Here is a 15,323-nt window from a genome sequence, read left to right as displayed (position 1 = left end):
ATCACACTCTGGGTGGCCAAGGCCAGCAGAGAGCAGGGAGGCATGGGGGGACAGAGACTGCAAGCTCTAGCCCAACCAGGAGAGCAGGCCCAGCGCTCAGGGGCAGGGACCAGAACCCCCACCACAGGGACACGGACACCCCCCAGCTCAGATGTGATGTGATCCCTGGCTCCTGGTCTTGCCAGAGAACTCGGGGATCCTTCTCCCTGCGTGGAGAAAGGATTGCCGGCCCCAGGAAGCCAGGACCCAGGGAACACGGCCGCCTTTGCCAAGGGCTCAGTACCCCCTACCAGGGATGGGGTAGGGGACAGATGGTCCGAGGTCCCACCTTCCTTGTGAAATGTGTGTGTGTGTGTGTGTGAGGGTGTGTGTGAGCATGTATGTGTGTTTGTGTTGGAGTGTATATTTTGAGGGGTAAAGGGTGTGTGTACTAAGGGGGTGCAGTTAAAATTGGCGGGTAGGGCACTGAGAAGACATCTCCTTATTGCTGATGTCCAATCACCCTCCCCACCAAGGGGCCCTAAATGACTAAGGTGCAATTAAAACCGAGAGGGAGGGGCCTATTCCATACGGCAACCATGGGAGGGGGAACACTACCAAGTAGCTCCTCCCCCCAAGGTGCATTGCAGGCTGCCCCCCCCCCCCCCCCCCCCAAAAAAAAAAGGGGGTAAGGCTGTGTCCTTGTTGGTTCGGACATGGATACCACAGGATCTCAGGGGGGTTCTTCTTGTTACACTTTACTTAATTCACTTGGACAACATTCATAGAGCTCCAAATTACACGTATGCTTTTATTTTACAGAGACGTTTAAAATAATTTCAGAGGATAGCCTGTAGTGACGTTACAAGGTGTCTTCTTAAATAACAATGAAAGGCAGAAAATATTCACAGGTCAAGGAGAGAAGGCCAACATCAAAGCAGAATTCCTGCAGAAGCATTAGCAGGTGAACTGCAGGACTAATGTGTGTCATGTTGAGTAGCTACAACACACTATAATGCTGTCAGGATTGTTGTTAGTTACAGATTACTCAGGTGCAGAGACGTCCGTTCCCGTAAACAGCTGCAAACGTGGCAGAGAGAGCAGGTGCACTCACACCTGGTTCTACAGCTGATCCAACATCTGTACGTGTGTTCAGAGCTAACGCACTACTCCACCGAAAACGGATGTTGAAACTTTTCCCCATTGTGGATTTCCATACAAACGTCAGTTTTAGTAAGTGGCTGATCTAAATGCTCGACCAGAGAGGAGCAGCTTCATCCACAGGTCTACTTTATTCACACAGACTCTAAAGTTTACAAAAAATGAAAATCATGATTTTACATCAAATAAAGCATTTGGTAAAACTCACCATGAGTGAGTCTAACGTCTTATTTCAGTGTTTGGTAAATGTCTTTGATGGCTGTGAGGTGGATCATTGAAGGTCATACTAGAAACTGAAAACCTGGACGGGGAGGGGACAGGCGAAGAATGTCTGTGTGTTTCTGGGTCAAATCAGACAACGGCTCGTTCTGAAATGAACCAATTCTCCAGAAACTTGAAGCCAAGGTTTTGATTGTACAAGGCTCTGGAGGGCGGGACCTGGTGGTGTGGACATTCCTACTTTTGCGATGGAATATGCGCACGCCGCCAAACATTAGATGGTAGAGTGAGTTCCTCCAGTGTAGCTGGTGGAGCTAAAGTAGCCTGAGGCAGGGAAGCATGCTAACGTCTATAATTATTTGGCTTTTCATTGAGATAATCCCAGCTCAGAAACCCAACTTTTGGTGATGTTTTTGGACTGCAAGAAATGATTTGTACAAGTCAACAGTCAACTAGTGTTTTAAGCTGATCAAGTCCTTTGTGTTTGTAGTCCCTTCTTAAATTCAAATCAGCTGTTTGAGCCACAAAAGTCTAAAAAATATGACCAATAATGACAGTTTAGGTGTCCCTGGTTATTAAACCCAAGATACTGGAACAAACACTTTACAATGAATCTCAATGACTTGCCAAATGTAATGCTTACTGCACTAATAAATGTAAATCCGCTCCAACAAAGAGCTCACACTACCATCTTCTGTCCAGAGGTTGCTCATGTTGTTACAGTTTTATAAGAACAACAACAAACGTCTTCATGTGAGTATTAGCCTTTAGCAAGGCTCAAGGCAGACTTATATAGCTTCACTCAAATGTTTCCCACTTCCTTCGAAGGTCTTCCACTTTCACTTTTTGTGGTGTCACTGGTCGAGCCATGTTAAGGAGGTCTCCAAAGGGATCCTGGGATTTCTGGCCGTCTGCCTGCAGCTGTGTCGGCCTCTCTGGTGTCTTTATGGATGAGCTGAAGACGGATGAGGAGTCCACCGGGCTGTGGAGAGCATGACTGCCATCAAAGGAGTGGGGCAGGGGGGTACCTGAGGTGGCAACAGCAGACTGGGGAAGTCCATAACTAGTGAGCTGGGTAGAACTGCTGGGTGAGTGCTGTCTGTAAAGGCCTGGTAGTGTGGAGGCGGGCAGCGGCTGAGGTGAGTGGTGCATGTAAGTACCTGGTGGAGGTCTGTAGACAGCACTGAAGGGATTTCCACTCACAGTTGGAGAACAGTGCTGCACAGACGAGGCAAAGGGGTTCAGCATCAAGTGCGGGTGAAAACTAAAAGGAGGCAAGCCGTGTGAGTAGGGCCTGGGATGTAGTCCTGATGTGTTAGCAGAAGACGGTGCAGGATCCACCCTGTCTGCTACTGTAGCGAAATTAGACTGAGCCGAGTTGTTCAGGGGGTCTAAAAGGCTGATCAGATCCCCATTGTCATCCGCAGGCCGGGTGGGCGTCAGCAGATCTCCATCTTTGGTCATGCTCAGCGCTTGCCTGAACTCTTGTGCCCCTGATGTAGTCCTTCCTTCCCCAAAGCCTGTCACCTTAGAGCGGGACTGGGCTGAAGGTGGAGCTAAGACGCCTCCCAGCTCTGGAGTCTTTCTTCCATGGGGACGAGGAATTGTAATATTTCCAGAAGCCGAGGGGTCCAAGGCACTGGGTCCTGCAGGGCCATCACAGATGAGGGAAGATACCTCTGACTGCCCATCAACCTGGACAGACAGAATCTCACTGCAGGTAGAAGGCACTCTGACAGGTAGGACGGGTTTGTCCTGCCTTGCACTGAGCCTGTTGTTGGCGCTGAAGAGTCTGAGGCCTGGGAAGGTTTGAGAGTTTTCACCCAGGTCCATCCGCTGCAAAAACCAGAAGAGAATGTACAGGTTATCACTAAGCTAACCAAAGAAACTATGCAGGCTGTTCCACATCAAAATATGAGTTTGGTTTGGAATGTTCATCAAAAATAAACTTTGCTTTACATTAAAAAGAAACAAAATAAATAATATTAAAACAAGCATGAGAATTAAAATAGAACCCCCTCCACAGACCTGCACACAACCCCCCACCCCCTTAGAAGGGGTTACCCCCTAACTCAGGGGTCGGGAACCCATGGCTCGTGACCCATATCTGGCTCTTTTGATGGCCACTTCTGGCTTGCAGAAAAATCTTAAATAAAAAAAAGTTTCATTAGACCATTGGGGTATTCCAAAAAGCAGGTTATGTGAGTTACCATGGTAAGTTTGAGGCTAAGGAAGCGGATAACCTCAGCTTTGGGTTCCAAAAACAGAGGTATGTTTATGCTTAGTTCCCATAGCAACTGAAGCTCTGAACATAACCTGGTCTGGAGCAGGTTTAGTTGAAGGTTAGTTGGTTTTCAGAGAGGTGAAGGAGCACGGCGTGTCCATTTGAAAATGATTTAGTGGATGAAGAAGCTCACATAATACTTTTTCCACCATGAAAGGGTGATAGGACCAGTCATAGCGGTGCTTGGAGAGAACAAATCTGCGCCACTATCAGTTTACTATTATGTGTTATATCTCAGAGTTTGTACCAGCCTGAAACCTGCGAATTACCATCCCTGCAGCTGTGCTCCCGTCTCTGAGAAGGAGCTGCAAATGTGTGTGAAGGAAAAGGGAAGGGGTAGTGGGCTCAGGCAGCGAGGGGAAAAAGGCGCACTGATTGTCAAAACTTAGAACATGCTGCCTGTCACATACCACACACTGCAACGTGGGAGTGTTGCTGTACTGACAATGTTTGGGTCCACGTAATCAGACAGAACGATGCAGCACTAGAAGTCGCATTAATGGTAAGAAGTCATCATTAATTAGCAACAGCATCTTGTAACGTCCCTTTGTAACACTGAGGCACGGAGACTTAATCTCTTTTAAGGTTCTTTATTCTGGTTACTGCAGGCCGGAACCAACGCCGAACAACTTATTCAGCAACTCCCGAGTCTCTCCCGCCAAGAGTGCCCCCCCCCATCTTTTTATTATTTTTATTCCCCCGCTCCCGCACCAGCCCTCCTATTTCCCTTATAGATGAACCCTATTGGTCCAAACTACCCAACGACAGGCTGAGCGACAGGACTGAGGGCCAACCAGCATCTCTGCTTGATGCGTTCAATGACTTCCCGGAACTTAGAACGCGACACAACAGTCACCCAGTCCAACCCAGTCTGCTACAATAACAATGTTATTAAAAAGAATCAACAAAATGTTGTTTGCTGGAAACGCTAATAATTGGGACTTCGCTCTCTGGGAATAGCTGTAAAGCCAAATGCAGCATCACAGGCGGGGACCAGCCTCACCACAGATAAACGGCGATGCAGGTCTCTGTCTAGAGCTGCAGCGGCTGAACAGCAGCCGACCCAGAGGGAGAGGTCCCAACTGACACTGACGTTTGTAGTACATCTCAGAGTATGGATTTCAAAGAACAACATTTCCTGCTTGAATAGTTGGCACAGAGTTAACATATTGTTTGATTTCAGGCATGTGGACCTCTGACCTGATGGCCAAACTTGGCTTGCAGCTCCTTGGATTCTTTAGGAGTTCTTAGGTCTTCCAGGCTTTTTGCCAAAGACATGGTCTGGTTGTCGGGTTCTTCCTGGCAGCCAAAAATGTCACCCAGCAGATTCATGTTGGAGAACTTTTCGGTCACTGGACTGGGGGGGGCTGTGTGGCTTTCTGGCCCTTCAATCAAGTCCACCTCCTTTAGGGAGCGATATGGCTGTGGTCTGTGGGGCAGAGTTCAACATGTCTATGAATCCACATCCATCCATTCCACACACACACACACACCACACCACACCAAGATCTAAATAAAAAATACAAAAAAGATGACATCATGGTCTGGATGTACGGATGAGCTTTTCTTGGTGCTAAAGTGTCCGACCCAAATCATTGGTGGTTTTTAGACCTAATAAAGACCTCAGACACACATCCAGAAACTACGAAAGAGGCAGCTTTCACTCCAAATGTGGCAAATGTGTGAAAATAAATATATTAGACAATAAATCATCTTTAAAATAAATGTATTTATGTGCACATTTTAAAAATATATAAATGTCTGATCTGCATTCAATTAAGATGCTGTTGCATGAACAAAAAAATAATAATGGTAATAAATAATTATTTCTTTAGGAGCAATTTAATACATAATTATTTAAATATCCACCAATTTTATTAAAGTAGAGACAAACCTGATCCTGTTCAGTTGGAGCATCAAATCATTTACTTAAAGTCTAATCATTGTAAAGAACATTTATAAATATTTTACATTTAAAGAATTAGCTTTATAACTGTAATTTTAATTAACTCTGATTTGGTCTCAGTTCTGTTCAAAAGATGTTTTTTCTTTGTTTGGGTCATGAATATCAAGAACAAAAAGCAATAACCCAGATATGATCCTGATAGGACTATTAAAAAATAAGTTTTATTTTAGATCCTTAATCTTTGCTATAACACAAAAATGCCAGAATTAAACTTCATAGAATGCTGACATTTTTAAACTACGATCTTTTTTATTATACTTTTTCAATTTGTTAACTTTAATTTATTTGAAACATATGATTTTTAAAATATTAGATATTATAATAGATACTGAATCTCTAAGTGAAGATTTATGTGAAAAAAATACACAAAGATTTTCCTATTGTTCATTTTTGTGAATAAGGAAATATTGTCCCTATTTCGTAGATAAAGTTTTTGTCTAAAGTATTTAAAAATCTGCGCATGTATCAACTTTTCAGTGCATTTAAATATTTGTTAGCCCTTTTGCCTCTTTTGAAATCATTTTCAGCTCAAATGAATAAAGGACAGAGCATAAACGTGACATTTAAGTAACAAGAATGCATTTTAATGTAATAAAAATCAGGAAAAACAGGCAAATAAACATACTAACAGACAAATAAGATCAGTAAAGATGCTGTAAAATCTTCAGGAACATCTGGAGGAGCTTTTTGTGGGAGATCCAATTCTCTGAGATCAATACTTTGCCCTAATAGTAGCTGAATGTATGCCTCTTTTCCATAGACTGCATAGATGCGTGTGCAAAAGTCAGTGCTCACAGTTGAACACAGCTGTCCTTTGCAGCATCACGGTGCTCTGCACATTTACATACATGTACGGCCTTCAGTTTTCTACAGCACATGCACACTTTTGGAGTTAAAACCTCTCAACTCCTCCGTGACGATCTTACAGCAAACTTCTGATCAGAACACGCACAGATTTCTTTTGAAAAAAATATGGGGGCAAAAAAAAAGATTTGATTGACTCAATAATGCAAAAGTGATCAGAGATGCGTACAGGGGAGACCAATCAAACGGGACCGATAAGAGGAAAGTGTCGGGAAAGCAAGAGACTGCTTCGTTGTCATAGTGCAGCTCGTCTCCAGATGAATCCTCCGACAGAAAGACTGTGTAGTGGCGAGTGGGATGGACAGAGCTACAGCAAGAAGAGGACAGATGAGTCAAAGCTTGTTGCTCACATCTACTGGTTATTAAAACAGCAAAAAAGCAGAAACAGAAAAAAGAGAGATCTGACAGGTCAAGCATACCTGCCTTCAATGACTACATATTAGGATTATTATGTGATTAGTTCTACTACTACTAGATGTAATGTGTTTAAGACCCACTCTGGTAGTCTTTTGATCTATTTTAGTGTTCCCAGTCGTCTTAATTTATGCCGTTTTCAGCCTAAATAAAATAACTGTGTGATTTTCTAGGACATAAATTCTGCAGAGCAGCAGGAGTTAATCAGAAATGTGCCTCCGAGTTGTGGGCGGGACCATTACCGCATAGCAACTCCACTCCCTCTTCCCCTTCCCGTGGCTGCGAGCTCTCTGTTTACACACTCTCCCGCTAGCTTAAAATCTTTCACACCTCCAACCTAACATTAGCAACGCAACAAACACGGTGAGTAATATTGGAGCTAACCAGCCGTACAGTTTAAAGCCAGATGCCAGATTAGACGAGGGAAACACAGACGTTCATGGATCTATTTGTCTGAAAGTGGATGATCAGCATGGAGCTGGGAAAGGGGGGGGCGGTGTTTGGCCGGCCCAGTGCATTGTCCAAGTCAAATAATTATCTTATTCAAACGGCATTTTTCATCTGCACTTGATTCACAAGGATTTTAATTTAAAAAATACTCAGAAATGCAGTTTAGAGCTTAATTTTCTTTATATATGTCTACCATAATGAGAAAGATGCAAAAAAAAACATAATTTTTAATCAGAGTGGGTCTTTAAAAACAGTTGTGGAGTTAGATGACATCATGAATTTATAGATTAAGAGACAGTTAAGAAGAGGCTATCATTTCACTGCAGTTCTAAAGGTGTGTTTTCTCAGAGCACAGAATAGTACACATCTACATGTCAATCCTTCTGTCTCTCCCATCTTGGCTGCAGTAATACTTTAGTACTGACTTACTGTTCAGTACTGACTTACTGTTCAGTACTGACTTACTGTTTAGTACTGACTTACTGTTTAGTACTGACTTACTGTTCAGTACTGACTTACTGTTCAGTACTGACTTACTGTTCGGTACTGACTTACTGTTCGGTACTGACTTACTGTTAGGTACTGACTTACTGTTCAGTACTGACTTACTGTTTAGTACTGACTTACTGTTCAGTACTGACTTACTGTTCAGTACTGACTTACTGTTCAGTACTGACTTACTGTTCAGTACTGACTTACTGTTCAGTACTGACTTACTGTTCAGTACTGACTTACTGTTCAGTACTGACTTACTGTTCAGTACTGACTTACTGTTCAGTACTGACTTACTGTTTAGTACTGACTTACTGTTCAGTACTGACTTACTGTTTAGTACTGACTTACTGTTTAGTACTGACTTACTGGTCAGAGCTGCTTTCCAGACACACGTTGCTGCTTGGCCTCTTCAAAAGCGTTTGAGGTCGAGTCTGCAGAGAAGAAGGACTCATTAGAGACTTTGAAAGGCAGCCTACACTCTTCCTATTCTCTGAACCACTGAACTGTGATTCCACACCTGGTGGTTTCTCACATGTTAGCTATGCTTCAATGTTTCAGATAATCTCTACATATTAGACAATAATAACTCAAACAATGCAGTTCTTATATGGAAAAATTGTTTTTGGATAAAAATCTGAACCAACATGGTCTTGTGTGGAAAGCTCAAAGCCTCTGATGTTAATAAGAACTGCCGTCACGTGTTTGAGATGCCATCAGTGAGTTTTTCTGAGGTAAATTTGGCCCACTCATCTTTGCAGAACCAATGGAGGGATTTAGAATATTTTAGGTGAGGTCATGCTGAACTATCTCCACTGGATTCAGGTCAAGACTTTGACCACTGCTACGTCCTCTTCTCATTCATTATAATCCATCAGAGGACTTGGACGTGTGTTTGGGATCCTTGTCCTGCTGTTGATGGTAGTACATTCTTTTTCAGAACTTGTTGGTGGGAAGCAGAATTCTGAGTTCCATTTACCCCAGTAAGCCTTCCAGGTCCCAAAGCAGCAAAACGGCCCCAGACTATGACACTACCACCACTACCATCCCCCCTTTTTGATGTTCTTTTTCTGAAATGCTGCCCCACTTTTACTGTGGATGTAGTGGACAACCAGAGGGTTGCACAATATGAAGAAAAGTTGTGATATTAGTGATCGATACTGCCATAACAATATGACTAACGATACAAATACCAAAACACAAAAACAACTAATACGTCGTTTTCACTTCACTTCTTCTTCCTGCCCTTTACACCTTGAGGCGCTTAAGGCAACAACAAAATCTCTACATTTTTGACGGTTGCAGGCCAAGGTGAAGCGTTTCCCCGGGTGTGTCCAAATCCTTTCAGCTCAACTTCTACTCTTCGGCCGTCCTCTTTTTCCATCTGATGTCCAATGTAGGGCTGTCTTAATGATTGTGCTGTCTTGCCTCCTCAGTACATTTCCAATCCAGGTCCAGCGTCTTTGAAGATAATTGTTGACGTGTCATCTTCACTGCGTCGGGACAATAGATCTTTTTCGGAGATCTTTTGGGGTCGAAAAATTCTGAATATTGTCCTCAAATTTGTGGTGTGGAAGTTGTTCATGCTGGTTAATGTAGTCCTTGCTCTGTTAATCCTGTTCTTTTCAATTTCACAGCAACAGTTTCATTTGAATAAAAATCAACATAAATTGTACTTCTTGTTATCCAAATGGGAGATAGGAAAGAACTTGTATGTCGGGGAAATATACCAAAGAATAATCCTCTACCTATCGTAGTACTGGCCAAAACTAATATGGACAACCAGTAAGAACAGTGTAGTTAGAGTTTGCTTGTTTTTTTCTAAAAAATGATGGTTTCTCTGTCTTTTGATGTGTGTAAAAATTATTCCGGCCGCTTCTGAGTCAGCTGATGCCATTTTCCGTGCAGGGAAACAAACTTTGGTTATAGCGATTCAGGAACCGGTGAAAATATCTGTGAAATATTACTTAGCAGCCGGCAAGGAAGCCGACGGGCCGGCATGCTCTTCATCTCCGCCCTGCAGCACCTTCTTCTGACATAAGTCTCAAAAAAGTGTCTTGAGCTGAGTTTTTGTGATGAACTGAGGAGTCACATGACTGAAAAAAATCTACAAATATGTGAAACCGAAAACATCGAGACGCGAATAAGCGGGGGAACGCTGTAGTTTAATATCTGAAACACAGACATAAAATTTACCAAATAAAATCACACACTTTCACACCTTTATGTTAAAAAACATTAACATTTCTGTGTCATAAAATGAAGACACAAATTGCACCGATTTTAGACTTTACAAATGCAATTTTATGTCCCAACTAGCCTTTTGAAATGTTAGAATGTGTGATTTCATTAAGCTTAAGTAAACTATAGTCATGCTTTGTTAAAAACAGAACAATCGTTCAACATAATGATGTCAAAACTAAACTAAAAGCTCCAGTAGACAGAGGGAAAAGGTGGTCAGGGACCACAATGATGGTTATTTCACCTACTGGAAGATTCATGGGAAAGAAAAAATGTGGGATAAATACAGGGATGAGGATTTTCAGTAGCAACGAGTAGATTGGGGTTAAAGTTAGAAAACACGAACACAAAGAAAAGCAGGAAATGCATGAGCACACATTTTCCATTCAAAAAAAGTCAACTTTAACCATCAGAGGAAACTCTACCATCATGATCTCACCTGTCCAAAGTGCAAGGTGATCGGTCCCTGGTTGTCCCAGGAGGTCAAAGCTTCGTGTGGGACGGCACCAGAGAGGGAGGTAAACCCTGCTGTGCTGTAATCATCGCTGACCCCCGATCCAGAGGAGGAGAAGCCGTTCTCTGCCTGCTCCTGCAGGAGGAGAACCCAGAAAGGAGGAGGCCAACATGAGTGAGGGGGGAGGTGCAGCAAAGTGGTTGAGGACCCCCACAGGTTCAGTTGACACACTCAAATGTATTTATTAAAAACATGAAATCAGAACAGTCAAAACCCTAAAAAGCTATGTGGTCTTTTCTTGCATCCTTTGTGGCCCAGCCTGAAATATCTGCTGCTGAGAGGGAACTTCATGAATAAACAAATTCAAGTTCCATACCTTCTGTTTCAGTCGACTTTTGACTTCTTTAATGCGCATTTTGGCATGGTCCTTGGCCTGTTGAACAAACACAAAGAAATTCCTGCTATTTCTCACCGTCTGAAGCTCAGAAGTCTAAAAACTCACACACAGAAAAGGGGAAGACATAGAAAGTGTGTTTTCTACTGGAGAATATAGATGTTTGATCAATCCAGGTGCATTTTAGAAAGGAATAAAAAAATGTCATCCTGCTAGTAAACTTGTTGATAAAGGAGATTAGAGTGCAGTTCTGCACAAATCCTGTGTTTTACTGGTATATTTCTGTCACCACAACTCTCCCAGAAAACAGAAAACAATTAAATTAAAGGAATCAACATTATTTTACAATCATCTAAGTTTGACTGTGTTGAGTGTAACTAAAAACCATGACAGTTGGCATGCATTAAGCCACACTTACCAGCTTATAAACCGATTTCATGGCTGGGTTGGCCTTGGTCTTTACTGTTTGGAAGATGGCTCCACCACCTTTCTGCAAGACATGTGTTCACATACACGGGTCAGAGTCTCAGGTCCAACAAAAAATGACACAGCCGTACTGTAGACTCAGTCAAAGAGAAGCTTTCAGAGTTTCAGAGTTTGTTTGGCAAAGATGGAGAAGAAACTCGTAACCACTAGCAATCAAATTGGTTTTGTGTGATTTTGCAAACTAACTACCATAGAGATAATGATGCCATCCTTACGAGAAGTAGGCTGCAGCTCTGAGCCGTCTCAGCAGGACTCAGTGGTGTGGTTTAGCTAAAAATGTAAAGATGTTCCTGATATTTTCTCTGACTTATTGATCATCCCAGCATGTGCAGCAGCATTATTCTACTGGAGAATGCCATTGTGTTCCATTGATATAAATAAGCAAAAGTGAAACCAAATTGGTGGAAAATGCCTCCTTATGTCAGAAGGATCCATTTGTAAGAAAACCACGTGTAAAGCCAGGTTGAAGACGCCAACGACTACAGATTTGTACACATCTTTATTAACAACTGCATTAACAGAGAAATAAACACTATTACTGAGGGTTAAAAATGGCGATGTTGGTCTTTAGTTAGGCTGCTATTGGCTGGGACTGTTGGGGATTGTTCTGTTCTGACATCTCAGTGAAAAATGACAACATCACTGAGTAAAGTTCCTTTCTATTCCTCACACCTGTGGCTAGCATGGTGCTCAAAACAGTGCTTAAAACGCAAACGATCAGTTTGACGGATACAAATTTGATTCTTAAAAAGCAGTAATGGCAATTTGGCCCTAATTGGGCTGAAATGATTGGATGATGAAAATGATTGTACTTCCTTGTTGTTGTTGTGATCATTTTTCTGCGCGACTTCTTCGTATTGTTCTCCAAGAATACATTGACTTTGAATTGGTGCTCAAATGGCTATATTCATTAGAGAAATAAACTCCTAAATTAATCAAGAAATACAAAAATGTATTTATTGTTTGTTAAGATCTTCTCTTAATAATCGTTTGTGTGATTCATGATGGCAAAAAAAAAGTCAAAAATGTGCTTCAGCAGATCTTACCCTCACAGTGAAGAGCCACTGGTGGTAAGTCTTGTCACTACCTATGAGACAAAGACATCAGCAGTCATTCCTCCACTAAAACAGGAGAGCAGCGGAGGGAAATGTGCACAACAGAGCTCTGTCATTTACATCAACACAACACAAATACCAAAAAACTGCTTTCCTTACATGAATGTAAAAAACGTAGCTGTTAAATCATTTAGGGCACATGTGTCAAACTCAAGGCCCGGGGGCCAAATGCGGCCCTCCATGTCCTTTCATGTGGCCCGCGAGAGCATAAAAGCTTTTAAGTAATAACAAAAATTGGTGTGTATTTATTTATATCTAGGGGTAATCAGACTTGAAATATGGGAAAGATACATTAGAACTTAAACACTATCCATATAACCTAACCTGACAGAATCAAATTTAAAAGGATTTATGCTAGAGTAACAAGCAAACGTATGTTTTCTATCCAACTGGAATTGTCACTTTAAAAAGTTATAATAAATAGATAAATGAGTAATTTAACATTAAGGAGTGGTTACATTTATTTTCATTACATTTAGTTATATGTATAAGTTATATCTGGCCCTATGAGGACAGACACTATGTTGATGTGGCCCTCGGTGAAAATGAGTTTGACACCCCTGATTTAGGGTGTGGCAAAAGAGCATCAATAACCCTGAACAGCCAAAATCTTCAAGGTCATTTCAGTTCCCTGTATGGACCCATGTGTTCTGTTCTTGAGGCATAAACACCAACTCAAATGTTTTAACTTGTTCAGCTTGATCAGAATAGAATCTACAGAAACAATTAGACATGTTATGAGGTATTTCTACTTTTCCAAACATTTTTGAACTTTTGTTCTGCAGTTTTGTCGTTGGAAATTTGAAATCACTCAAACAACTTAAGCTTTATTAAGACAACTAAATGCTTCTCTTCCTCCATTCGGTTACAGTTTCTTCCAGCTGTTTTTTCTGAAGCTGCCTCTGTCATTTTTGGCTCACCTGCATATTCACCCATACTGATCTCCTCCTCAAAGATATCATTGAACCCCTCTCCAGCGTTTAGCATGTCCAAGCGCCCATCAATGAACTGGATTCAAGAGCAGATTTAATGGAAAAGTCGTAAATGAATCAAAGTGGGTTTCGTTCGGCCTCTTCTCGTACATGTGTGTGTGGGGGTGTGTGTACTGTACCTGTTTAAAAAGCTGCAGCTGAATAGCGTTCTGAAGGAACTGTCTCATGGCGCTGGAGCGATGGTTGATGAAGGTTTCTTCATTAAATGTAATCGGTTCCCCCTAAAATGAGAGAAAAGCAACATTATTCTCATCATAACTCTGTTTTAAAGTCCCACTCTGATCCCCTTCTGATCCATTTTCAAAGCGTTCCCTGTGGTTTTCTAATCATGACGATGCTGTTCTTAGCCAAAATTTAAAAGCCTGTCGCTTTCTAGGACATCATTTCTGCAGTGTGGCAGGAGTTCATAAGAAATTCCCCTCCTAGTTGTGGGTTGGAGTAAGCATGCCCCCTTTTCCACCATCCCTCTGTTTACACTCTCCCCCTAGCTTACAGCCCCTCACACCCCCAACTTAACATTACTGGTGCAACAAAAATAGTGAGCAATATAGGAGCTATCCAGTTGTAGAGTTTTGAGCCAGATGTCAGCTCAGACGAGGAAAACAAAGACGTACATGGATCTATTGGTCTACAGGTGGATGCATCAGAATGGAGCAGAGCAGGGAAGTTGTCGCCTGCTGTAGTATCTCCTACATCACATCTAAAGGCTTTTTAAAACAGAACTGTTTCCTCTGCTCCTGATTCCCAACAACTTGAAAAAAGAAACACTTAGAAATACAATTTTAAGCTTAATTTTCCTTAAACGTGTCCTTTATCATGAGAAAATGCCACAATAACATGTTAAAAACCCCAAAATAACTATTTTTACCTGAGTGGGTCTTAAATATTAGCGAAGAACAAACAGTTAAGAAAACTTTCTTGCTCTGCTTTTCCTTTGTTCATTTGTTTCTTAGATTTTGAATTTTCCCCCCACAGTCTTTATCTGAATGATTGTCTTTAATCGTGAAGATTGTCCTCGATTTTATTTCTTGCAACAAATGCGTAATGCTGCTTAATATCCAACATGTTTTGTTCATCAGATAATTTGAAATTATGGAAACTGAGTGATTTGTCATTTAGTAAATAAAAACTCACAAGGAAACTATTTTTTGAACAAAATGAGTTTTAGTTGTAAATAAAAACCCAAATATACCAAATTATTAACATTGCCGTCTTCATCTATACATTCACACTTTACTAAACACCAAAGGCAGTTAAGGGCTCAGTCCACTAACCGTCAATGAGAACTGGACAGATTAAATGTAACATCACCCTAAGAAAATGGTTTACTCAATGAAGTCACCATTTTTTGCGATATTGATGCCGCCATATTGGAGCCAGACATCATCAGTAAACAATGACAATCTGTCAATCAAACATTATGAACGTTTGAAATGAGACCTCATACTTTAATTGGCCAGTTTATAACTTGAATGAATTGCACTACAGAATAAATATCATGAAAATGAGAAGATTAGCAAGAACATGTTTACAAAGGTATCAGAGCAAGAATGGTTATTCTGACCAATAGAATGAGTAACAGCTGTTTATTTCTCTTGGCTTATTGGAGCCAGCGGGTACTTCCTGTTTGGAACGGGGGGAGGAGTCACTCAGTCCAGTTCTCATATACAGTCAATGGTCTTATCCAAAAATAAAATAGGAGGCAGATCCTGAGGAAGACAAAAGTCCAACCAGGTTGACTGTATTTTTTCTTATGGTGGAGTTTGAAGTGCTAAGAAGGCAAATTACAGAATGATGGACTGGGGTTCCAAA

General features: G+C 41.6%; 1 protein-coding gene across 5 annotated transcripts in view; it reads right to left on the bottom strand.

Annotated features, from left to right (window-relative positions):
- Positions 1-764: 764 nt before the first annotated feature.
- The window catches only part of dennd1a (DENN/MADD domain containing 1A), a 29,101-nt gene continuing 14,542 nt past the window's right edge, over positions 765-15,323 (bottom strand). For 2 of the 5 annotated variants that reach the window (XM_004075069.5, XM_023960519.2), the window contains 10 exons: positions 13,631-13,732; positions 13,440-13,527; positions 12,451-12,491; positions 11,337-11,408; positions 10,901-10,957; positions 10,510-10,659; positions 8,199-8,263; positions 6,643-6,780; positions 4,844-5,072; positions 765-3,195 (listed from right to left, as the gene is read on the bottom strand). In XM_004075069.5, the coding sequence (XP_004075117.1) occupies positions 2,158-3,195; positions 4,844-5,072; positions 6,643-6,780; positions 8,199-8,263; positions 10,510-10,659; positions 10,901-10,957; positions 11,337-11,408; positions 12,451-12,491; positions 13,440-13,527; positions 13,631-13,732 (1,980 nt within the window). In that variant the 3' untranslated portion in view covers positions 765-2,157. Of the gene's footprint in view, positions 3,196-3,387; positions 3,506-4,843; positions 5,073-6,642; positions 6,781-8,198; positions 8,264-10,509; positions 10,660-10,900; positions 10,958-11,336; positions 11,409-12,450; positions 12,492-13,439; positions 13,528-13,630; positions 13,733-15,323 lie in introns of all 5 variants that reach the window. The other 3 variants (XM_020707847.3, XM_078955964.1, XM_011482025.4) reach the window with 3 other exon arrangements.

Source organism: Oryzias latipes, chromosome 12, assembly GCF_053564925.1.
Source record: "Oryzias latipes strain Hd-rR chromosome 12, Olatipes_Hd-rR_3.1".
NCBI lineage: Eukaryota > Metazoa > Chordata > Actinopteri > Beloniformes > Adrianichthyidae > Oryzias > Oryzias latipes.
Note: the sequence above shows the minus strand (reverse complement) of the source record. Positions and strands in the feature narration are given on the sequence as shown.